Source organism: Miniopterus schreibersii (assembly GCF_964146895.1).
Source record: "Miniopterus schreibersii genome assembly, chromosome: 2".
Lineage (NCBI taxonomy): Eukaryota > Metazoa > Chordata > Mammalia > Chiroptera > Miniopteridae > Miniopterus > Miniopterus schreibersii.
Genome location: NC_138102.1, coordinates 182,969,384 through 182,994,168, shown reverse-complemented (window position 1 = coordinate 182,994,168; position 24,785 = coordinate 182,969,384). Strand labels below are relative to the sequence as shown.

The window sequence follows — 24,785 nt, the reverse complement described above, 5'->3', positions numbered from 1 at the left end:
AAATTTGAAACCCACTCTGGGTGTGAATTTTAGCTCTGATGCTGTGATTTGGGGCATATCACTTTGCTTTTCTGAGCCTCAATGTTTTTTTGTAAAATGCCTATTTAAAAAAGTCCACCCTGGCCCAGCCAGAGTGGCTCAGTAGTTGAGCATAGACCTAGGATCCAGGAGATCCCAGTTTGATTCCCAGTCAGAGCACATGCTCGATCCCCAGTGGGGGGGGTGCAGGAGGCAGCTGATCAATGACTCATCATTGATGTTTCTATCTCTCTCCCCCTCTCCCTCACTCCCTCTTCAATCAATAAAATATATTTGGAAGAAGAAAAAAAAGTCCACCCTCCCCAGGCCAGGTGGCTCAGCTGGTTGGAGCATCACCCCATACACCAAAAGGTCGTGGGTTCAATTCCTGGTCAGGGCACATATCCAGGTTGTGGGTTCGATCCCTGGTCAAGGTGAGTGTGGGAAGTTGCCAATAGTGATGTTTCTCTCTCTCCCTTCCTCTCTCTAAAATCAATAAAAAACATATCCTTGGCTGAGGATTAAAAAAATAATAAAAATAAAAAGCCACCTTGCCAGCTGGTCTCCAAACTCTAAATATATGCCTTTCTCCTTAGAAATAAAATTACAGCCCAGGCAGGCGTGGCTCAGCGGTTGAGCACTGGCCTAGGATCCAAGAGATCGGGGTTCCATTCCCGGTCAGGGCACATGCCCAGGTTGCAGGCTCGATCCCCAGTCGGGGGCATGCAGGAGGCAGCCGATCAATGATTCTCATCACTGATGTTTCTCTCTCTCTCCCCCTCTCCTTTCCTCTCTGAAATCAATAAAGATATATTAAAAAAAAAAACAAAAAAAAAAACCTTAAAAAAATTACAAATGGTTCCTGGCCCCTAAAGCAACAGGGAGCCTGAGCACTAACACCTTGCAGGGGGACCTGGGGATGCCAATGCTGACTGCCAGTAGCTGCACTGGCATACAAACTTGTTTTTTAGTTGTGAAGGTTTCATGGCCACGGACAGAAATCTGGCAAAAGGAGAAAAGGAAAACCCCCAGAATCCCACCACTGAGAGTCAACTCTTCTAATTTTTTTGTTTGTTTTTTCGTAGTTGCCATCAAGTGTTCCCTGTTTGAGAACACTTGTCATGAGCAGGTCCCTGTCTTTCCACCAGCTGTACAGCACTTTACTTGTTCAAACTGCTTTTGGTTTGATAGGGTCTTTCCTCCGTAAACTGTGACGTAAGCAGGCAGGAATTACTACCATCTGACAGATGAGGACACAGGCACAGAGTGGTTAGGTGACCTGGCCAGGGGTGCCTGGCTAGTGATACACGGTGTCAGGGATATCCCTCAGGGTCCTAGGCCAGCGTGCCCGGAGGACACGCGGAGGGAGGACAGAAAAGACAGCCCCACAATTCTCGTCTCAAAATATTTAATTTTGTTTTAAAAGGTTACATTCCCAGCTTCCCTCCCCGCCACATCACTCCTGCCCACCAGCGGTGACACACTCGCACGCGTGCGCGCGCGCGCACACACACACACTCACACACGTAAGGCCAACAGGCTGCGGGCTGCTTCTGCCCTCACCAGCTGGGAAGAAGGAATTTTCTTCCTGCCTCCTTCCCCCAACAAAAGTAAGAAAAAGGGGCTCACTGGAATGCCGGCTCCCAGGGGAGGACGCGGACCCCACACACTCTCACATCACATGCACTTAGAAAAATAAAACCAAGTGGTGGTCTGGCATCCCCAACACCGTAAGACAGCAATATCCACCTGGAAGTCATCTTTGCCATTTTCTAGAAAAATTTATTGCACTTAATTAACAGATGTTAAAGGAGCTCTGGGGTGGGGCTTTGCCATGAAAACCAGGGGCTCTCGGCCCTTTGTGTTTTGTGAAGCAGAGCTCCCAAGACCCTGGGTGGTGAGCTGCCCAACACAAAGGGGCCCCCCGTGCTGGCTCCCATGCCTGACACCCCGCCTCAGGCTGGAGGACTACAGGAGCTGCCCGTCCCAGGCCACAGCAGCCCCTCAGCAGGGTGATGCTTACCCAGTCAAGGTTCACCGCTCAGTGCATTCTCCAACCTCAGGATCCAGACAGGCAAACCCCTTCCTTTGGCCAAGGGTTAAGAGTTACCCAGGTCTTCCACAAAGCTGCTGGCCATCGTGAAAGCTCTCTCTAAATATATATATTTCTATACCTAGATATACATTTATTATATGTATATTCTTGCAACATTCTAGCTCATTCATGATTTGTCTGTTCTGAGGTTACAACAAGGCTGCTGGGAAACTGAAGACAGGGTGCTTAGGAAGGGATAGTGCTTCCCAGTCTATCACAAACCCTTGGAAAGCCATTGACTTTGGCTTCTCCGGCCTCCAGTGCTTTTCGGATGTCAAAGATTTGAGCACAGGAGCCTCAGTCTTTGGCTGTCAGTCCCAAGGTAGAGAGGGGCCAGGAGGGAGTCAAGGAGACTCCCAATTCCATTATGGAAATTAGCAGGCACCAACCCTCTCCTGCAAGAACTTGACTCTTGGGCCTGGGAAGGAGACACACTTCCCTGAGCACTGCTTTTCCCCAAAATGTCAACCTCCACAGATATCTCCTCCCTGTCCCTGCTAGGCTCCCAACTCAAAGGGGCTCTTCTAGAAGAGGCCAGCAGCCACATTCTTTCCAAGTAAGCACTTTGGGAAGGAACTGGAGGCCCACTGCCTGAAGGGAAGAAGGGGGGGGGCCACTGAACAGGCAGGAGGTGGGACAAAGAGGAGAGATGTCAGGCCATTATCCCACCCACAAGGGTTAAAACATGGACGCCATCCAGAGATTAAGTCTCCATTCTTTTAAAAAACGGAAAAAACAAAAACCATATACTTTCTGGCCAAAGAAAATGAAGAGCTTTTAAGCTGGAGGCTCTTCTACCAATAACAAAATGAGAACTGCCCTCTTGGTGGGTAGCCAGACCAGAGGGAGAGTGCCCGGGCGGGCAAGCTGCCCAGGGCAGGACACTGACATGCCGGATGCAACTGCCCTGTTGTGGTTACAATAGAGTGAAAAGTGTGAACATGGTTTTTATAGAACCACAAAGTAAAAGTCAGGGGCCTGGAAGGAGGCAGTGACCTCCCTTGGCCTCAGGCACCCTTGTCAAGTCCCCAGGAGAGGCGGTGTGCAGGCCCCGGAGGGCCACGGCGTTCCCCTGGGGTGCGCTCCACAGCCAGTGGATGGCTTCCCCGGGTCTTAACATGTTATAAAAAGTCTTTTGTGGTCAGAGCCCGGGTCTTGGAGCTACCACTTTAAATAAAGCCAGTGGTAAGCATGACAAAGTGCGCCCGTTACTTCTGACCCCTTAACCACAGGCTGCCTGGCCCTGAGCCAATAAATACACCTACGTGCAGGTGCCCCGGCTGACCACAATGAGCAGAGCGTTCCACAGACTCCTCGATCAACCTCCCGGGAGGAGCTAAAGGACCAGTCCAGCCAGACACAAGACAAAGCAGCTGTGAGGTAGTGAAGCCACAGCTGCAAGGACCCCTCCACATACTACGGCCAGGCCTGTGTGGGTGGCCCACATCTCTAGGGACCCAGATTGAGGGGACCCTAATGTGTAAATATGCCAAGAACCTGCTACTCCAGGAGTTGTGCTGCGACCCTGGTGATCCATGGCCAGGTGTCCTGCCCGGCAGGTGCCCTCCAGGCAGCTTGCACAGGGGAGGGATCCTGAAACAAGGACCGGGAAGCCATCTTCTGCTTCCCTCTGGCCTGGCCCACTCCGGAGGGCAGAGCAAGATGAAATGGAGACACATGGCCCGGCTCCCTGCCCGCAGCCCAAGGGGCTATGGAGGCTGGTTTTCTGAACACCATGTGGAAGGTGCATCCTGCGTCCAGAAAGTTAAGCTTCCTAGACGAAGGGGGTTTTCCTTTTAAATCCAAGATTTAAGATTGGTCACTGGGTGAAAAGAAACAGGCCTAGAGGCCCAGTCTAGTGGGACAAACAAGATCCAGGTGGCATCCACAAGTGACCTGGAGAAGAGGAGATGCAAAGGCCGCCCTCTGCACTGTGATCAGGGCTCAGAGACCAGCCAACCGGAGTCTCTCCTTCACAGCAGACAAAATGCAGACAGCCGACTGCCAGTGCCCCTTCCTGGCTTCCAGGCCTCAGAGCTACAAGAGTAAAGGGGTATGGGAACTAAGAACGGTTGGGTGTACTTCTGCTACAGGCCCCGGACCCAAATCCCATCTCGGGTTGTGCAGAGACCCCGCTCTGGTGGCCTGGTACCCATGGCAGACATTACAGAGGAGCTGGCATGTCTTTCAACATCTGAGGGAGACAGAAACGGATGTTTCTCTCAGACTTTTGGGGGAGGGGGAGGTGGGCCACAGACACAGTCCACCTGGAAACACACCCTGCTACCTGAGAAGACGTGACGACGACGGACTCATTCTGCGGAGACAGGCCTCCACGGCCCAGGGTGGAGACTGCGGGAGAGTCAGGGCAGCCTGAGTGCCCTGGGAAAGGAGATCGGTGCTCCACCAGAGGTCCCCTTCTGATTCAGCCGGGACATCCAAGAATAGAAACTAAGGCTGATGCACCCGCTACGTCGCTTCCCTTGCGGCCCCGCCGGTGAAGCTGGCCCCCTAGGGAAGTGGCCACGTGCGCTAGCCATGTGATGACGAAGCTGGAACATGACTGCTCCTGGAGCAGGTGCACTGCCATTCGCCCGTGACGAGTCATAAGTCCCCACACGCGTGTGGGGTCTCAGGGAGCCCCAGGCAGAGGCTGAGGTGTAGGCAGCGCGGCCCGGGCGGGGGCGTTACAAGGGCCCGTACTTGGTCTCGTACTTGGACACGATGGTCTTGCACTTGCCCACCTCCTTGCGTAGCTCAGCCACCTCCGTCCGCAGGGCTGTGTTCTCCTTCTCCAGGAAGGCCGCCCGGATGGTGATCTGGTTCTCCTTCAGGCGCCGGGCGTCCCGGGAGCGCTTGGCCGCCACGTTGTTCTTCTTGCGCCTTGTCCAGTACTTCTCATCCTGTGGGGAAGTGTCCTCTGTTGGTCTCTCCTCCTTCCCCACGAGGGTACCCACCCTTTCTGCTCCTGCCAGCACTCCACACAGATTCCTCTTATCACTCCTCTGGCGCAGCCAGAACGAAAGCTGGGACCCAGGGAAGGAGACGCATGTGCCAAGGACAGCAAGGGGCCCTGCCCTTTCCCCAGGATGAGAAACAAAGCCCTTTGGTAGGAAGCAGTGGAAGGAAGGGGACTCCACTTACTGGGAGCCTGCGCTGCTCCAACATAAAGCACTGTCTACACCTTGCCGCCCACAGACATTCTGGTTATAGCTAAGGTCATCCGAGTTCAAATCTTGGCTCTGTCCCTTACTAGCGGAACCATGCGAGTTCCCAACCTCTCACTGTCTCAGGTTCCTCACCTTTACAAGGGGGGTAATAACAACTACCATATAGAGCTGTATGAGGATTGAAGGAGTTAGTGTGTGCTAGGTGCTTATCACATACAGGAAGCACCACATAAAGGTTTACCATTTTCATGCCATTACAACGACAGACTCAGAAACCTCCTGAGAAGCAGGTAGTTATTCCCATTTTACAAATGAGGAACCCAAGGCCCAGCCAGTTCTAGGTGGCAAAGTGGGATCTGGACCCAGCTCTGCCTAACTTCAAAGCTTGGTGAAAGCCCTTCCTGTGAGTTTTCTGTGGGAGGATGGAAACCGGCAAACTCCTCCTCTCCCTCCCCATCCCAACTCCTACAGAACCATCGCTCTGAAAGCTGTCTGCTGGTCCCTGGGGATGGTAACACACAACTGTCTTTTGTCCTTCAAAGCGAGGGCTTGTTCAGCCCAGTTCCTGTGGCCTAGTGAGCTGCTGCCCAAAGGCTGGGCTAAAGCCAGGGAAGCAAGAACATCAACACAGCCACTGGCCAGTAAGGAAACAGAGAAGCTACAGGGAGTCACACTGGGGCCAAACGCCACCTGACTCCGTCTTTCTACCAACTGCTACAGGATATGGCTCTATGCTCTGAACTCATGCCTTTCTAAATGGTGTCCATAGGAGGGAGGATCCTCCAGATAAAATCCAACATGAGGAAGCACAGCCCCTCGGCTCCTGAACCAATGCTGCACCTTCCCTTATTCAGACACTAGATTACCTTCTGCTCATCAGGCACAAAGACCTTCTTGGCCTTTTTGATCATAGGCTGGGGTTTCAGGTCCTCCTCTGCAAACTTGTGCTTCCGAGGGTTGAAGAGCTCCCCGCCTGGCACACTGGAGAGGACCAGGTCAGCAGGGTCGGGATTGAAGTTCACATCCACCTCCACACAGTTGGGGTCGATGGGACTGGGTGTCTCCCTTTCCTTTTCCAGGGAGGATTCTGAAAGACACAGAGGCAGGTGGTCCTGAAGCACCGCACTGGACAGCAAGGACTCACGTCATGCACCCAGATACCTGCTTGAAGCTCAGTGCTGCACAGCCATGGCTACTTGGAGGGAAGAGAAACACAGTACCCCCCAAGCCAGACTGACACATGTGACTCAATTCAGTATCACAAACATGGAAAAAGCCGTCCCTTTAGGCACAAAGTGCTCAAAAGGAAACAGAGGCCCTTGAAAAGACAGGATTTTCTGACACCCCCCCCCGAAATATTAAGCAAAACATGAAATCATTGTCCCCCCTTAACTTCCTGTGGCTTCAAGCTCTCGAGTAATGGGAAACAGCCGGCTCTCTCTGTGAAGCGTAACAGGTTAGGGACACAGATTAAATAATGAAATGGCTTCTACTCTGGACTCCCTGGAGACATATCAGTCACAGTGCTCATTTAGTCTTATGACAACTCTGAAAGCAAGGTGGGTGTAACCTTATATTACAGATGAGGAAACTAAGGCTCAGAGAAAGAACATGGTTTTCCCAGGGTCACACAGAAGGTAAGTGACTGAACTAAAATCTGGGTCTGGTTAATTCTGAATCTTTCATCTTCTTTGCCCTACCTTGCTGCCATTTTATAGTGGACATTGGATTAAAGGAACTTTTAGAATTCAAAGGTTGTTAGAGATAAGTTATTAAAAAACACACACCTTTGGCCTACTTGTTCAAGGTTACCAAGGCTGAAACTAGAACCCCATACCCCACTGGTGGGAGTATCAACAGCTACAACCACATTGTACACTATTCTGCAGTATCTATAAAAGCTTGATGTATGCATATGTCCAATGACCCAGCCACTCTACTCCTAGGTAAATGCCCAACCAGAATGTACACATATGTTTACCAAATGACATGTACACAAATGTCTATGGCATTGCTGTGCATAACCCCAAACCAGAAGCACCTCAAATGCCCATCAACTATAGAATGGATAAACTGTGGAATGGTCATACTATGGAATACCATTTGGCAATGAAAATGAATGAACTATGCTACAGGCAACAACACAAATGGTTCTCATAAGAAAAGCAGCTAGATGCAAAAGAATGGAGCCGGGCATGACTCAGTAGTTGAGTATCGACTTAGGATCCAGGAGATCGGGGTTTGATTCCCGGTCAGGGCACATGCCCAGGTTGTGGGCTCGATCCCCAGTGGGGGCGTGCAGGAGGCAGCCGATCAATGACTCTCTCATCATTGACATTTCTATCTCTCTCTCCCTTTCTCTCTCTGAAATCAATAAAGATATATTTAAAAGAATAAAAATTTTAAAGAAAAGAATGGATACTACTTATGGCTTTCCTACAGAAGGAACTGAAAAATTAAGAGGAGCAATTCTGCCTTCATTTCTATCATGAGTACAATTCTTCAATATAAATTTTACTCCATCTGTATTGCAGTTTTCCTCTGCAGGAGTATTTCATAAGTATGTTCTGTAAATCTATACTGCTAATGTAAAGCAGTTCTGGTGCCCACATAGTTTGTGAACTGTAGAGCTAGCTATAGAGTTATAAATGTAAGCGAGTATAAATGTAATCAATGTGTAATAGTTAAAAACAAAAAAGAGGAAATAATATTCAATCCCATTTGTAGAATCTTCAGTTACAAGGAAAATGAATCTTTGGTGATGGGAATAAAGATAGTGGTCGCCTCTGGGGAGTAATGACTAAGTGGGGTCACAAGGCACTTTGGGGACACCAATGATGTTCTACCTCCTGATCTGGGTAGAAGTCACATGGGTGGGTTCACGTTGTGAAGATTCATTGAGCTGTATACTTATGATGTGGGCATTTGTACGCCATACTTAAGAGTGTTTCCTTAAAAACAAAATCAAAGGAAAATGTCACCTAGGTGATCCCTGGTACAGGATGGGGGCTCATTTCCAACTCTGCCCCCTACCCACACATGAAACCAGCCTTCTAGGACAACCAAACCAGCACAAAAATGAGCTCCTTTCAAACAAGGATATGCTGGAGTTCACTGAAGCCTCTAGATCTAACCCATTTAAGGGAAAAAAATGAGTTGTAGAGAAGCATGATAAATGGGACTACGGGGATATAGTCAGAAATCCAGCACATGGAGTTTAAACTCTACAGGATGATTCAGTTTCTTCAACGAATAAATTGCAAAGAAAAAGGAGGGGACCCAATAGATTTCAAGAGATTTAAGAGACATAACTAAATGAAATGTGTGGGTTTTGTTTGGATCCTGATTCAAACGAATGGCAAAACAGTAGCATTTATGAGACAACTTTTTGAAAATTTGAATGCTGATGGATTTATTGTTGAGTACAGATGTAAAATTGGTGTTTTTGTTACTTTTTTAAAAGGACCCTTATATTTTATATACACATTGAAATATTTATGGATGAAATAACATCTAGGATTTGACTGAAAATAATCAGGTGAGGGGAATGGAAGAGATTATAGAAAACAAGATTGGTTATGAGTTAAGGATTATGGAAGCTGAGTGATGGCTACGTGATGGTTCGTTACTGTAGTTTCTTACTTTTGTATTTGAAAATTTGTCCATAAGGAAAAGTAAAATGAAAAAAACAAAATAAAACAGAGCATGAGCTCTACCTGGGTAGGTGTTTGGTTGGAGCGTTGTCCTGTACACCAAAAGAGTGCAGGTTTGACTACCGTCAGGGCATATACGGGAGGCAACCGATTAATGTTTCTCTCTCCCATTGATTTCTTTCTCTTCTGCCTGCCTCTCTCTTCCCCCCACCCCTTCCTCTCTATCTAAAAATCAATAAAAACACATCCTCGAGTGGGGATTAAAATTTAAAAAATAAAATAAATTAAAAAACAGAGCATCAAAATTCTTTGGGTGTGGGTTCCCTGGGTTCCATACCAGCTCCTGGGGGCCTTCCAGGAGCAATCAACCTGCATGCCTCTGAGCCTGCAGAAAGCTCTGCAGAGACCCCTGATATAAGGGCCATGCCTCCTCTGAAGCGTTCATGTGCAAGGGGCATGAAAACCAAATAACCAGCCAACCAACCACAGAGGTAAAAGAGAAAAAGGACAAGAGAACTAAGGAGAATCCCGAAGACGATGCTTTCTTTGTGCCAGTGCCTAAGCAGTACCTGGCTATGGAATCAGACATCCTGGGTTCAAGTGCTGCCTCCACTACCTACCAGCTGTGTGACCTTGGGCAAGTTACTTAACTTCTCAGTTTCGCACCTATAACACATAGATAATAGTATCAATCTGATAAGGTTATTGTGAGGATTACATGTTAATGCCTGACACAGAGTAAGTGCTAAATAAATGTTAGCTAGTACTATTATTATTATTATTATTGCCCGAGCTTCCCAATAGTCTGTGGCAAAGTGCGTGGGGGGGGGGTTGAGGGGTAAAGAGCTGTGCTGACAAAATGCAGAATGGGATTTCCATCCTGCAAGCCTCAGACTGGAAGATCTTGTTCCACTGTCATGACCACTTACAGCATGCCAACCAACAGAAAGGCTCCACCACCACTAATGTGACTGCTATTTTTTCTTCGGCCTTGGGGATTGTACTGAAGGGTACGGAGCAGAGGATTTCTCCACACTGCAGGCCCACGAGGACTTCCCCTGAACGAAGGGGCTCACTGGGTGTGTGGACACAAGAAGCCTTCAGTGGGAAGTGGGCTTCCTTTGATGGGACAGGTGACCCTGCCCAAAGGCCCCTCACCAACCTGTGCTGGACACGGTTTCAGAGGGCTGAAAGAGGGCGGCGGAAGAGGATGGTGGGGATGCTGCGGAAGAGCTGGCCGACTCCTTCCCTTCCAGCTCGGCCACAGGCAGCAGCAGGTTCTGGGCCAGGTGGCTGGGGCTGGCAGGGATGCCATTCTCCAGCAGGAACTCGTCCAGGTCCATGTACTCCAGGTGGAAAGACTCGCCATCATACGGGATGGTCTTGTCCCAGATGGGTGGCATGAGGGAGGCTGAAACGGCCATGGTGCTGGCTGCCGCGGCCTCGTCTTCCTCCAGCTTTTCCTTCCCTTTTTCCTTATCTGCAGACACAAAACCTGTGATGAGACCCCACACAGAGGGAGACTCGATCCCATGGGGGGGAGCAGTGAGCCTCACAGGGCTGGCCATCTCCCTGAGTCCGGACATGTCCCACGCACTGCAAGAGCCCAGCACTCTCCGGGAATGGCCTTGTGCTAACCAGGGCTTTAGGCATGGCGGCGTGTCCTCCTCCACGCCGGGGCTCCCCAGACTGCTCGCCACAAGCTCCAAGCCTGATGCGCTCAGTTCAGAATGCGCTGTGAAACTAGCATCTGGAGGGAGGCTACAGGGAGGACATGGAATTCCTGAGCCTTCCTGGTATCTTATCTCTGTGGTAGGAAAGAGTGATTCCTCAGGCCAAGACCTTTCAGGTTCTCCTGTCCTGACCCTTCCAGCTAGGCCTTTCCACAGCAATTCAGCCTAGGGATTGAATCCCAGATCCGCTACCCAGTTGCTCGGATGTGCGACTTTACCTATGTATTTACCCTCTTCCAGCCTCAGTGTCATCCACTGTAAATACAAATAAAGCTTTCTCTTTGGTGTAGACTAGAGATATTATTTGCAAGTGTCTTATTGAGTTCCTAGCAAATGGAAGGCATTCATTACTACAGTGAGCTGTTGAGGGCAGGGACTGTGTCTGATTCATTTCTAGACCTCATGGCCAACACAGGAGCAGGCTGACCATGGGCCACGGGAAAATATGCATACTGAATGAAGAACACTGGGTTTGCACACAGATTCCCTTTAGGTTTATTGGATACAGAGGGTGTGGAGCTGTCTTTTCAGGACCTTTTTCAGAGCAACAATTTCCAGAGAAGTCTACCCCTGAATAAGCAGAGAAGACTGAGGCAGGTTTTCTGGGAAGGAGAGGGTGGGGCGGAAGGAGGCTTGCTCCTTTTCAAAGCAAAACTAATCCATTAGCAGGGACTGGATCTCACCTAACTGTCTCAGTCAAAAAGTTACCTGTGTGGATATCCAAGAAAGGGCAAATTAGGAAAAAAAGACAAGAGAGAAATGTGACAAGGTTGGAAGGAAATCAAAGTGACAGGGAGGCTAATCAGGGAAGTGGGAGATAAAATCATGACAAGTTCATAATGGGTTTTCAAACTGAGGGAGACAACTCTGAACTCTGGATTTTGGAGTGAAAAAGAGAAATCGAATATAATCATGTTGGAAATAAACCAGTCACGCTGGGACTCCCAGACCGTAGCTGGCCAAAAAGAAGCTTGTTGGTCCAATAAAAATGGATATACCAGTGGATTAAGGAGGTGAAAGTTTTGACAAACAGAATTTGGTAATGACTGCTAATATGAATTAACCTGAATTCTTGAAACTGCCTTCTGTACCAGGCTTTGGTTGAAAACCAAATGGGAAGTAAGAAAGCCAAGCTTTGGTGGGCTAAGTGGGCCAGATGGACTTTCTGTTCTCCTCCCTGAGATCCTGACTCTACATTGTGTTCAGATCCATATTGGGTGGGGTCATGAGGACCAAAGGAGACAGGAAAAGGAAGGAGATAGAAAAACAGCCGCACTGAAGGACAAGTATCAGTAAGTTCCAGGTTTTGCCTGGCCTAAGCAATTGAGGAAATTTTTAATCAATGTTTTTATAAGATGGAGTTTTAATTGTGTAAGAGATGATAAAGAACTAGGTAAAGAAATTGACATTAGTGGTTGCCAATGATACAATAAAAAGCACCAGACTGACAGTTATAAGGCCTAGCTATGTGACCTTGAAGAAGCATCCTCACTTCTCCGAGCCTCAACTTTCCTTATCTGGGAAGTGGGGATAATATTCTATATAAATAAAACAAGATTCTGTCAAAAGTGCTTTGTGAGCATTCTGCTAATGTAAAGTAAAATTGTTATGGATGGCTCTTATTTGGGAATTTTGAACAAGAACCTGACAGATGTGTATGCCTGTCCTGGCAGCTTGTCTCAGCCCTAGAATTGGAACAAAGCATTGCCTTAAAAACAAACAAAAGGGTCTGTGCACATGAAGTCCCGAAAGCAGGACAGAATGCCTGGTCTCACCTGATATGCTGAAGCTATTTATAACCCAATGGAGACAAGCCATAGGAATGGAAGCCACGGTACACATCGGGAAAAGAAAGAGATGGCATTTAGAAATTTCTTTTTTAATTCAAGACAGGTAATTCACAGAAGGCCTATTCCTTCCCAAATCCCTAAACTACACTGATGGTTCTTAGAAATTCAAAGGTCTCAGATTGAAAGCATACCTCTGTGCACTGAAACCACAATAGGTGGCACTTTGCTGTTCCCTGAACCTCATGTTCTCAGGCCAAAAAAACAAGGCCAAACCTGCTTTCCACATAGGCCCTAGGGACCTCTGTGGCCTAGGTAACAAGATAAAGCCCAGCTCTGCCACTGTGGCCCCAAAGTCTAGGGTCAATCCCCCAAAGCCAGGTGAAGGGCCTCGGTGGCCTTATTCTGATCTTCATCCCTCTACCCGCCTGGCCCCACTCTCCACCTCAGAAAGTGCCTCGCATCCCTTCCCCTGACACCCCTCCCTCACTTCAGCAGCAACCCTGAGACACTTCCAGAAAACCTTCAGTGTGTACCTAGTAGTGGGGATGAAGGCAGGTCCTTCTCCCAAGAGGGGCAAGGCCAGAGGCAAGGACAATCTGCCATGCAAATCAGCGCTTCTCAAACTTTAGTGGACTTCGGAATCACGGAGGTGGGGTCCTCCTTAACACGCAGACTCCTGTCCCAGGAGCTGCAGATTCGGTGGGTGAAGGGTGGGGCCCAGGGACGGGCATTCCAAACAAGTATCCCAAGTGATTCTGACGAAGCTGTCCCCGGAGAAGGCGCCCTGGAGCGTCATCTAAGCGGCTGCTGCGACCCTCTTCAGCCTGCTCAGTAACCCCTACACGTCGTCGCGCTCAGGCGGCCCCAAGGAACCGCCTCCCCGCGACCCCACCCATCCTCTCCCTCCGGACCCCTTTCTGCCAACGCCCACCTGACCCAACCTCTCTCGGCTCGCCCCGACCTTCTCCCAACCTTCCGGCCTCGCCCACCAGGCCCTCCGTCATTCCGGGCTCCAGCTCCCCGCCACCCCCCTCGGCCGGACCACTTCACGTGACCTCCGACCTCCCCGGCCCCGCCCTCACAAGGCCCCGCCCCTGCAAACCCCGCCCCCAGGCACGCGCAGACCCCCGCCCCTCACCGAGGCGCGCCTCGCGCGGGGGGTTCTCCATCAGCTTCTTCAGGACCAGTGGGAAGGAGCCCGGCAGGCCCCTATCCCCAGCTGCGCGCCCCGGCCCCGGGCCCGGTCCCGCCTGCGGCTCCACAGGCGGCTTCTTTCCGCCGCCCGTGTCGGACATCGTGCTCCGCGCTCCGCTCGCGCGCCTCGCCTCCCCCGCCCGCCCCCCGAGAAGGGCCGGAGGCTCGCGACCCGCCGCAGCTGCCGACACGGGCAGCTACTGCGCAGGCGCCCAGCAGCTCCCCCGCCTCCCTCCATCCCTACCCAGCCCGTGGACAAGCTCTAGGATATTAATTATTCATGAGGCCAGGCCAGCTTCCCCAGAGCTCGGCCTCGGGTTGGCCCACCTTGGGAGGAGGGCGGGAGCAGCCTTCCGGGCCGTGATTGGTTAGGCTGCCGGGATAAGTGAGACACGTGCGGAGCCAGGTGAGGAGCAATGCCGGAGGCCCCGCCCCGCCCGCCAGGGTCACCTGATTGGCGCCTGCTGGAGTCTGTGTCATTGGCCCTCTTCGGCGGCAGCTCGGTCCCCTCTACCAGACGGTTCACCTTCGCCTTCCTCTTCGTAACCCCCGCTCTCCTCCCAGACCATCGTGACCGCTCGCCTTTCCTTCTCATCCCAATCTCGCCACCTTCGGGTCTCAGCACTGAAGGGAGGCAGGGCTGGGAGCGGCCGGCGGAGCCTATCGGAGAGCCCGTTCGGGCTGCGGGGCCCGGCCCCCGCAGGTCACGTGGAGCCCCAGCCGAGTCCGGCCGAGTGGGGAGGGGGGAAGAGGAGGAAGGCGAGGAGCAGCCAATGGGGGGCGGGGGCGGGGCGCGGGTCCACACACGGGGCCCAGCACGTGCGGGCCTGCGGCGGGGAGGGGCGGCCGCTGTGCACCCGGGACTCTGCCCGGGGTCGTGGGGCCGGGACTCGTGGGTCGAGCCTGCACCCCCGCCCCCGCGACCCAGGGGTTGGCTGAGGGCAGGGCGGCGGACGGCGACCTGCCCTTCCCGCAGGGATGTCCGGAGCAGGAGCGGGCTGGCGGCCGCCGACGGGGGTGTCAGGTTCCTCACTGATCCCGGGTTCCTGCTGCGGGCGTGGCGGCCAGATAAACACTGTCGTGGAGGGCGCGTTCTTGAGGCCGGGGCGGGGCGGGGCGGAGAGGAGAGAAAGGGCCCAGCCCTAAGCCGAGGGCCGGGGTACACGCTTTGCCGCCCACTTACTAGCTGTGACCTTGGGAAAGTCCAGTTGCTTCCCTTGAGCCTGTCTCCTCGAGACTAGATAATCTCGAAAGTCCTAAGCAGCTCTAAGTTCGTTCCTCTCTAGGACCTCACCATCCTTTCCCCAGGGACAAGTCACCGAAAACCAAGCTCCTTTACATAGGGAACCGATTGCACATTTTGTGGGAAAACCACCTCTGTTAAAAGAGAAACACTCCCTGGGAGTTCCTTAGGAAATGTAAAATGCGAGGGATACACAAATGTGGAGACATTATATAGGAAGCTGCTCCTAAACGGCTCCCAGAACCTTGTCCCTCTTCAAAACACAAATCATCCTCTGCTTTGAACCCAAGCAGTACAAGACTCTGCCTGCCTAAACTCCCAGAGGGCAGGGACTTTGGCTTGTTTATGGTGCCTTCTGCCAAAGGCTGGGGCCTTGGGAACCGTGGGACGGAGCCATGGGGTCACCGGGCAGGGGTGTGACGGCAACACCCAGCTAGCTGGTGGTTGTCAAGCTGACGCAATTCAAATTTTGCTGGGAAGGAACAAGAAATTGGGCTCCTGAACAGGCCTGGGGGGGACAAGGTGACTCCAAAACTCATTCACCGCCACACTCGTTAGGTTTCAGTGACTGTCTGGCTTGATACCTACAGCCAATTACCAATTACTTCCTTTTCTTATATATCAAGTGGATCTACCTTGTGGGTTTTCTGTAGGCCAATGTGAAGTGCACAACTGCTAACCTGCAATAAACGGTAGTTTTCATAATTTTTATAAAACTAGAACAAAATAAAACTAATGGATGCAAATCCACTGCCTGGTGTATCCATTATCCTGGAGGCGAGTACAGTGCCCATGTCACTCCACTTTAGTGGAAACACTAAATCTGTTGTGCTGCAGAGTTGTTAGTGGGAATTCTGTTACGTGGCTAAGATATCTTTAGGCGAAACTGACCTAGAGGTTTTTAGAAATAAGTTTTAAAGGACTTGCCAAGGGAGGTTGATTAAAACAATATGTGAAGCTTTTTAAAAATGGCTAGTTTGGTGGAGGAGAGATTTACTGGATTAGAGTCAAATGTATATTTTCGTGGCTGACGTGACGTTGTTGAAGGGGAAAACTAATCCTCAAGGTATTAGAGGAGGATTTATGATAACAGTGGAAAGTTATAGCATTTGTTTGGGACAAAAGGGAAAATGCCTACTTCGCTCATCACCCAGCCTAGAGCAGCCTACCAGGCGGGTGGCACCACACGGCGGGGGAGGGGGCGAGGCCAGCAGGTTAGGCCTCCAAAGTTAGTTTTGATTTGGTTCTCTGTTCACATACTGACACTCCCCAGAGACGGGTTTTTCCCCGGATAACCACGGGGTAAATGGCGTGTCACAAACACTGCAGGACCGTCACAAACATGTTCCCTCTCGTGCCTGCTTGCGAGCTGGAAGGTTAGCCACACTGCCGGCTGGCGCCTTGGGCAGCGCCGTCCCGGAGGCGCGGCCACTGTGCTCTAGCCCGATGCGCCAGCTGCCCCGGACAGCGGCTCTCTCTGCCCCGCTCCTGTCGGTGCAGGGGGAGTAACGTGGCTCCTTCTCTTCATGGAGATGTAAGTGTGAGAAGTCGTTAGCTAACGCCACAGTGTTTGTGAGCCCTACAAAGAAAGAAACTCCGCAAAAAGAACACGACGTGGTTGGCTGTAAAGGCCTGAAGTGGCCCCTTAGTGTTCTTTGGAAATAGGTTTCAGTGCAGCCACCTCTGAGGAAAGCGTGGCCCTGGGGACAGCTCTGTGGGCTCAGGAGGCAGGTCTGGGTAGAATCCCCTCGGACGCTGACTAGCCATGTGGCCTGGGCAAGTGACTTCTCTCACCTAAGCCTTAGTTATTTTTCTCTTGGGAACAGAGATGGGTGTGCTTACCTCACAGAGCGGCTATGAGGATTATGTGTGAGAAGCAATGTCAAGTGCTCGCCTGCAACAGTGTGGCATGGAGTGGGGGTGCCACCACCCTTCTCCTTCCACTCAGCTGATGTTGGGTCTAGCGTAGAATTATTTGGGGTGTGGGGACAAGGCTGTGTGGTTGAGGGTGGCCTCTGGAGTCTATGCTGAAGCAATCTCCCAACCTGGGCTGGCTTTAAATTCTACTCTTTCATGTTCCAGAAACCTGCTAACCAACCGAAGTTAAAATCTTAATTCAATTCAATTGAGCACATGCAGAACAAGTGCCTTTCATTAAGTTATTATACTGGTTTGGAGTATTAGCATTTAAGCTTGAAGTTTAGAGAAGCTAAAACTCCAGCATGGGAGCCTTTGGCCAGAGATCCCATAATGATCTCTTTTGCCACATGATATTCAGTGTCTAGGAGGACAGGACCATTCATTCCATCTTTTGACTTACTGAAATGTGTGATACAAGCCTGGCGTGCATAAGAACAGGGCGCTAATAAGGCTGCCATTGAGCTCTAACAAAGCCCAGTTATCTGTGTGCTTTGCCAATACCAAATGCAGGAGAGTACAAAGCTTTGTTCAGGTTGGTAAGTCAGTAAATATTTGTTGGCTCATTTGTTGGTGGTGCTAGTGGGAGGGTTAACAAAACCTTTCAGAGCCAAGTCATATACATTTGGAACATTATTAGCATCAAATAACCGTCTTTGTGTTTCACAATCGAACCTGGAACAAACAGGGCAAGTCCCCCAGCACTAACCTGACCAACAGCTGCCTCCTTTCGAACCCACATACCTGTGGGCTGTGGTTTGTACCTTAGTCTCAGTGTGTTCTAGGGCAGAAGTGGTGGGTGGAGGCTCTTCACTAATTCTTATGAATCTCTTCAGTGCTCTCAAGGGTACTGATTTCCTGTTTGGCTTGCATTTTGCCCACTCCCAGGATTCAGATTGATTACAGATGGAGAACTGCCCCAAGAGGGCCATTTCCAGAGAAGCCCTCAGCTCCAGTCTCTGCCATCTCAACAGCCACTGTCTGATGGCCAGTGATTTTCCTGTGCAGGCCATGTTGGTGGTGCAGTGGTAGTGTGTGGGCTCTGAAGCTGGACCACCTGGGTCTGATTCCTAACTGTGTGACCTTGGGCAAGTTACATAACCTCTCTGTGCCTGAGTGTCAGAAGTGAAGGCGTGGGTTTGGGCACACTACATAGCGAATGTTCAGTTGAAGTTAACTCTATCATTCCATCTTGATTGTTCTGGGACCACCTCACTCCACTTCACTGAGAATGGGGGAGGCTTGCAGACCTGGAGATGACAGCCTCTCGACCTTTATGACCTTCAGGGTCCTGCAGGCTTTCCCCGTTCCAGGTCTCTCCACCCTCACCTCTTTCCTCTCTCCCCCTTGCTCACCTTCTGCAGCCACAGAGGCCTTTTATTGTTCAGACACATGTCTTTCCTGCTCCAGGAAAGGGCCTCTGCGGGTGCTGTTCCCTCAGGCTGAAAGTTCTCAGTGCAGCTCGCTCTTCCTCACCCTCCAGGCCTTGGTTTCAATGTGCTCCCTTCGGAGAGGCTGGCCCTGACTCCTGATTGTCTGTCTTTTCCCATGGTGCGTGGGGCCATGCATGTCTCATTCGCTCCATGCCATCAGGGTAAGCAAACGTTCGATTAGCAAATGATGAAAAAGCAAAGGAGGACTGAAGAGGTGCTGCCCTGCGTCTGGGTTTCTGAGACCCTGGGATCCTGGGAGGGCCGAGCCTGGAAGCAGGCAAAGATGGGTTGGAATCCCTTACAACAGTGGCCTTCCCATCTCTGAGCCTCAGTCTCCTCACCTGTAGAATGGATAATTACACCTCCCTTGCAAAGCCATTTTTCAAGCGGTGATGTCAAAGCACTTAGCAAGACACCCAGCTCAAAGTCAGGAACAGTGGCCTTTCCATTCAGGATGGGCTCCTTGAGCAGCCTGGCCTGGGTCAGGCCCCATCAAGATGCAAACCATCTGGAGGGGGCGCTCCTGTCCACTGTAGTCAGTTCCTGGCACCCTGTGAGAATAAGTTTCTCATGTTTCTCTGATTGGGGACGGGACAGGTAGAGAAGGCAGCTGAGTCCCTAAGGTAGAACAAAGAGAGAGGCTGGCCCACATACTGGCCCCGAGGGTAGCCAACCTCTGAGTACATTTCCTTGTCATTTAGAAGGTGGTAGCAAGGGTTAAAGGAGCTAAGGCCTTTAGCACATAGAAGGCCTCCTTCACCTCCTGTTCCCTGAAAGAACACGTCAAGACCTCCTGGTTTTGCCTGGTTACCCCAGCCTGGGAGAGGGGGCGACCGCGTGGACCTTACTGAAGCTAACCTCAGGACAGCCGGCTGCATGGAGTCCACCTTCTTGGGCCATTTAGCTCAGTCCTCTGAGAGGAAGCTCCCCAGGCCCCTCCTCTGCATCACTGCCACTGCCCCAGAAAGTCCCCCTGACGTCCGGCCTGTTATCATTCAGCTGTTTCCCTGGCCAATCCAGTGGGTTGTCCAGTTTAGTGCAGGGCTGATGGCACCATGCCCCCAAGAGCCACAGCACACGTTTCCAAGGAGACAGCACAAACGCAACATTCAGTTGTTTTAAGAATAGTCACAGGAAGGAGGGTAGAAAGAAGGAAATGAGGGTCATATCGCAAATGTGGTAGGAGCACAGCTGCTCTTGGCCTTTCACAGAGAAAACAGTGTGGCACTTCACAGTTTGCAAAGGCTTGCACATGGGATAACTCATTCAGTCCTGGCAACACGCCTGTGAAGCAGGTATTCTTTTTCCCATTTTTACAGCTTGGGGATGGAGAGAGGGGGTATGTCTAGGACACCCTACTGGGTGGCCCACTTGTGATTCTATTTAGGAGTTCCCTGAGGTGGGAACCCTGCCTGACCAGCTCAAAGTGAAAGCCTTGTTCAACCTTTGGGTTTGTTTCACGCTACGTGGCTCCTTGGGAGGCCCGAGTGACCAAAGCTGGCAGAAAGATGGGGGACCGGCCTCTGAGCACAGCCAAGGCCCTATAGGGTGAGGGAAGGAAGGGGTGTGAAGAGCTAACAATATGGTTTAGAGAAGCAGGGACTTTCCAGAAGCTAGAGAAGAAAGAGAGAGTGAGCAGTCTGGAACAGAATCATCTTGCAGAAGAGGATCCCGGGGAGAAAGGGCAGGAGTAGAACCAGGAAGAATAGTCCTTAGGGATCAGGGCTCAGAGACGGAGGGGAATTGAGTCAGGGCTTGGGGTATAGACCACCCTTTTGCTGCACATGGATTTCTCTGCCCACAGGACAGTTGATCAAATTGGCCGCCCAGGTGGCCATTGTAACCTAAAGCCAAGGGAGGCTGGAGCCTGATCATCTCTGTTAGACAAAATCTTCACTAGGGACAGGAAAGAGGTGGGGGTCTGTCTGTGCAGGCTGGGGTGGGAGGCAAGAGGGAGAGGAACAAACCCCAGGGTGGGTCTCGGAGCGTCTCTGCACTAGACAGTGGCCTGAGAGGCTGCAGGGAGAGCAGTCTCGTGAGAACACACCTGCAATTTCTCCCATGCTGGACCCACGACACGCTCTGCACGTGACCGGAATGTGTGCGGAAGCAGTCAGTGGGCTGGAGAGAGGGAGGAGTTTGTAAACAGGTCTCAGTCCCCCACGAGAAACCTGCCTTTATTGCATCAAAGCAAAGGGCAAGTGATCCTGAGGGCAACTGTTTCCGGGGCAACTGACCCTCAGCTGTCTTCCACCCACTGAGGTCCCAGCCAGAGTGGGGGACACAGGGAGAGAAGCCGCTTCATCAGGAACTTAAAGTACTTGCTACGTGAGTGCTGGGAATTCTAGTCTGCAGGGCGTGTGCGCTCTCTTTTCACCAAGTGTATGGCTTTTCAGGTGGATTTATTTTTACAACAGATTTGGGGAGTCGGGGAGCTCTGGGAGGGGTGGTTACAGGGATGGGGCAGTGATGTGGCTGAGGCCTTTGTGGATGCACTGACCCTCACTTTATCCACCCACTGGTCTCTGCCAGTCCCTCGGGGCCTCAGGCTTCTGACCCTCAGTGAGACACCACATGGAAAGGGTGGTTACAGGGATGGGGCAGTGATGTGGGTGAGGCCTTTGTGGATGCACTGACCCTCACTTTATCCACCCACTGGTCTCTGCCAGTCCCTCGGGGCCTCAGGCTTCTGACGCTCAGTGAGACACCACATGGAAAAGTGGTAGGAGGTGGCCCGAGATACTGGCCCACACAGCTAATGCAGACAACTGACCCTCGGTCAGAGCTGGCCAGCAAAGCTCTGCCGAAGACCTTTGGCAAGTCCTCTCAGCACTGGGTCCCGACTTTGCTCATCCACAGTGAGTGATGGGGATTTTCCGGCTGTCACGGGGCTCTGTGGACCAGCTGGGAACCAGTGACCAGCAGCTGCTGCCACACCTCAAAGGCCTTGCTATCCTCATCAGAGGAGGAGCAGCGCCCTGAGTTGCCCCCAGAACCCTTCCCTGTCCCACTGGGAGCTGTCCCTGCAAGCTGCTCCCTGTGCATGCACTGGGCCATCCTGGACACCCCACCTTCCCTGGGTGCCTGGATCAAGAAGGGAGCCCCTACCTCTAGTCCTTCTGGAAGGACTTCAGCTTCACCTACCCACACGGCTGTTCAGAAGTGGCAAGAAAAAGTCAGCTGTGACTCATCGGCCAGGCTGAATCGAGGGTGTCCTGAGATGTGCTTCTCCTGGTGAGCGGCAGGGGTCCTGAGTGCTGGGAGGGCACAGGAACTCCTGTGATGCGGGCCACCACGAGGCCCAACTGCCCCAGCACGAACCACAGGTGTGGTCTGAGGAGCCTGGGCCTGGAGCTCCATGAGAGCCCACAGGGACCTGGCCCTGAGCTCTGGGACCCACCTTTCTCTCCTCAGGCAGTGTCACCTCAGAGCAGAGCCTGCTGCCCCTCTTTCCCTGAACCTGTTCCCCGAGGGGTGAGAGGGAGGGCCTGGGCTGTGTGGTCTGTACTCAGGCTCCAGAGTTTGGGAGTGGGCTGGGAGTCCTGTGGGGACAACCCGGGCTACCTGGTAATGAGATATATCAGTTGCCAGCACAGCAGGATGAGGGAGAGGCCTGAGAAAGGTCCCCTGAGGGGACACCTGGGGCTCCTAAGTCAGACTCAGGCAGCAGAAGACAGCTGGGCTCCTTTAAAGGCACCTGGGAAGTTTGAGCAGTGGGGACCTGGTGTTAGCCCCTGACATCTTAAAACAGAAGAGATTGGGAGAAATATTTTTCAGGGGGGATTGCCCTGAGCAGGTGGTCCCCAAAGCTAGCCGGGACCTTGGGTTGCTCAGTCAATCAGGACTTGGGAGACACCTGGTGCTGGCTGCTGGCTCTGTCCCTCCGTCCACTCCCTCCTCTGCCGGCTCCCTCGCCCGCCCCTGTTTGCCTGTGGTATCCTAGGAACCCGGGCTTGGAGCCTGTGGTCCTGTTACATAACAGCTTCCCTCCCATCCATGGGTGCAGCCCTCCAGCGAGCAGGAGCTGAAGCAGGCGCACGGAGGAAGCCTCTCCTCCAGACAGGAGCTGCCCAAATCTACAGCTACGGCCAGTCCTCTGCCACCCCAGCCTGCAGAGGGAGGGAACTCAATAGGCAATTGCATCCAGTGCACTCTCTCAGCAGGGCCCTCTGGTCCTGATCTTGTCCCATGAGAGCACAGCACCTGTCAGTGGCCACACGCTGGCCATGGCTTCTGCAAACTAGCAGGACTAGGGGGCACTCTCCACCATGCCTCTCTCTGCATCCCTGTCCTGAAGGGACCAAGGACAGACCCCTACTGGGGACCCTCCTTAGGCTGGAGATGCCTGTCCTGCCACTGTGCCTGTGGCTGCCCCCAACCCCTTGGGCAATTGGTTGGCCAGCCATGGCAGACCACCGCTGTTCCTACCTGTTCTCTTCTCTGGCCAAGGCAGAGAGTGCTCCAGCAGGGACTTGAGGACCTCAGGCATGTCCATGGCAGGGGCCACTCCGATCCGGTCGCAGCTTGACATGGCCCGGCAGGAGGAGCTTGCTTTGGGAGTTTAGAAGCAGCTGGAGAGGCAGGAGCTGGCCCGGGAGCCACAGGCACTGGAGGCGGGCGGGGCGGGAGCGGGAGGCAGCCAATGGGCAGCGTGGACCCCGGCCCGCCCATCCACCCCCCCCCCCCCCCCCCCCCCCCCCCCCCCCCCCCCCCGGCTTGGCCACCCGCCAGCGCTGGCTGCAGCCAGGCCTTCCCTTCCGGCTGCCTGGCAGGGCAGGCCTGGGTCCGTGCCAGCTGCAACACGTGGAGCCACTGCGCCAATCCTCTGACAGAGAACCCGTGCTGTTATCTAACTTTGCAAAGGGAAGTTCTCCCCCAGGCTGGGAGCCATGACCAGGGCCTGCCAGGTGAGAACAGCGAGCTGGCTGCATGTCCACAGCGAGCGTGCTCTGCACAATCAGACACGCTCAACAGAGGAGCCCTGGCGCAGCGGAGAGCAGGGCCTGCCATGGAAACCAGCTCGGGCTCGGACTTGAGCCCCTGGCACTGCAGGCAGCTCGGCACAAAGGGTAAACTCTGTTGGCACATACCAGCACATGAAGGGGCATTGTGCTGTCACCTGCGGGCTGGTGAGCCTCCAGGGGTTGTATGTTTTGATACTGATGCACATGTGCCCGCAAGGTGCATGGGTGTGCACGTGGTAGGCATAATCAGGGCTTTCTACCATCTGCAGAGCCTGAATTCTGTTCTCCTAAGCAAAGTGACAAAACCTGCAGCCTGGGGTCCCTTTCCTCTTCCGGAGAGGTGCCAACAGACGCGTGCTGAGAGGCCACTGAAAGGGGGCAGCTCTGCAGGCCTGGCTCAGGTTTGTCCTGGATTATGTCCTGCTTCCCAGCCCATCCTCGGGACTTGGTGGCAATTGGCTGTTTGCCGTAGTCCTCTCCCTGGCCCTCTCACCAGGGTACTGGCCCCTGTAGTCCCCAGGCCACTTGAATGTGAGGATGAAGACCAACACCAGACTTGGCCAGAGGGTTGTCCGCTGTCAGTCATGCCACACACTGATGTGGGATCTTGAACAAGCTGTGCAGATATTCTGGGTCTCCTGTCCAAAGCCACTGAATATTGTGACCGAAACGACTGAATGTTGTAACCGTCGGCTCTGGTTGTGTCTCTGACACTCCCAGGTGGATGCAGCAAGGAGTTGCTTCCTTCCTCGTAGCTGATTTCTATGCTGTCCTTCACTGCTCTCCAAAACCCCCATCTTGCACGGAATCAAACATACTCCAGGAACCCCTCTGGCCTCTTCCAAACAGCCCTCACCTTCTAATTACCCTCCCTCCCTTCCTAATAGCCCTCCCCAAACCATGTTCTTTTCCCAAATTAATTAAAATTAATTTCAATCTTTGAATACAAAGAACAGTATATGGCTCAAAGCTGAAAACTTTTGATAAAGGTATCCTTTGGAAACGTCATTTCTATCCCAGCCCCTCCTCCCCATTTCCCTTCCTCATAACAAATTTAATCTTGTATTTATCTTTCTAGCGCCTTCGCCTCTGTGGGCCCGGGGAGAGGATGCGGTGGACCTGGTGTGCAGGATGCCTCGATTTGCAGGCTGGGCCGACTGAGGCTGAGCTGGTACAGTAACCATTCCTTGGCCCAAGAACCCTGTCACGTGCAAGGGCAGTTTACCACAAAGGTGGAGTGGGTCAGTGCCCACGGAGCGTGATTTCAGAGGCAATAGGAAGTACCCTACATGTCTCAACAACACCCACCTGCTGCATAACAGTTCATTCTCGGAGATCCATTCCTGCGAGCTCTCTGCAGACCCCTTTCAATGTAGAAAAGTTCCAAGCCTCTAAGACCAGGAATGAGTGCTTACTGCATACCTGGCACAGCCTAGCTCTTGTGAGGAATTCAAAGTTAAATAACAAACCCAGCCAGGCAAGTCCCTACCCTTAAGGAATTTTCATGCCACTGAGTCAGCCCACCTGGCACCCCCACTCTGCACCCAGTGTGTCCAGCTAGCAGCATCACCTATG

At 52.4% G+C, this 24,785-nt stretch overlaps 1 protein-coding gene across 6 annotated transcripts; it reads right to left on the bottom strand.

The window, feature by feature from the left end:
• Positions 1-1,409: 1,409 nt before the first annotated feature.
• On the bottom strand, positions 1,410-22,846 carry TEF (TEF transcription factor, PAR bZIP family member). 6 transcript variants are annotated; one of them, XM_081128757.1, is made up of 5 exons: positions 22,675-22,846; positions 21,391-21,503; positions 10,099-10,416; positions 6,150-6,370; positions 1,410-5,016 (listed from the first exon to the last, which is right to left on the bottom strand). In XM_081128757.1, the coding sequence occupies exons 3-5, from the start codon at positions 10,358-10,360 to the stop codon at positions 4,801-4,803; spliced, it is 699 nt and encodes a 232-aa protein (XP_080984883.1). In that variant the 5' UTR covers positions 10,361-10,416; positions 21,391-21,503; positions 22,675-22,846; the 3' UTR covers positions 1,410-4,800. The 6 variants fall into 6 exon arrangements, with proteins under 6 accessions (XP_080984883.1, XP_080984882.1, XP_080984879.1 ...); XM_081128756.1 differs by having other exon boundaries at positions 21,355-21,503; positions 22,675-22,782; XM_081128753.1 differs by lacking the exon at positions 21,391-21,503 and having other exon boundaries at positions 22,675-22,827.
• Positions 22,847-24,785: the final 1,939 nt, after the last annotated feature.

Excerpts from the sequence above, each read along its gene's own strand:
- TEF (XM_081128752.1), bottom strand. The coding sequence starts at position 13,754 with ATGTCCGACACGGGCGGCGGAAAGAAGCCGCCTGTGGAGCCGCAGGCG. Across the intron at positions 10,417-13,597 it reads CCCGCGCGAGGCGCGCCTCG|ATAAGGAAAAAGGGAAGGAA; the intron begins GTGAGGGGCGGG and ends TTGTGTCTGCAG. Across the intron at positions 6,371-10,098 it reads TGAAACCGTGTCCAGCACAG|AATCCTCCCTGGAAAAGGAA; the intron begins GTTGGTGAGGGG and ends TGTGTCTTTCAG.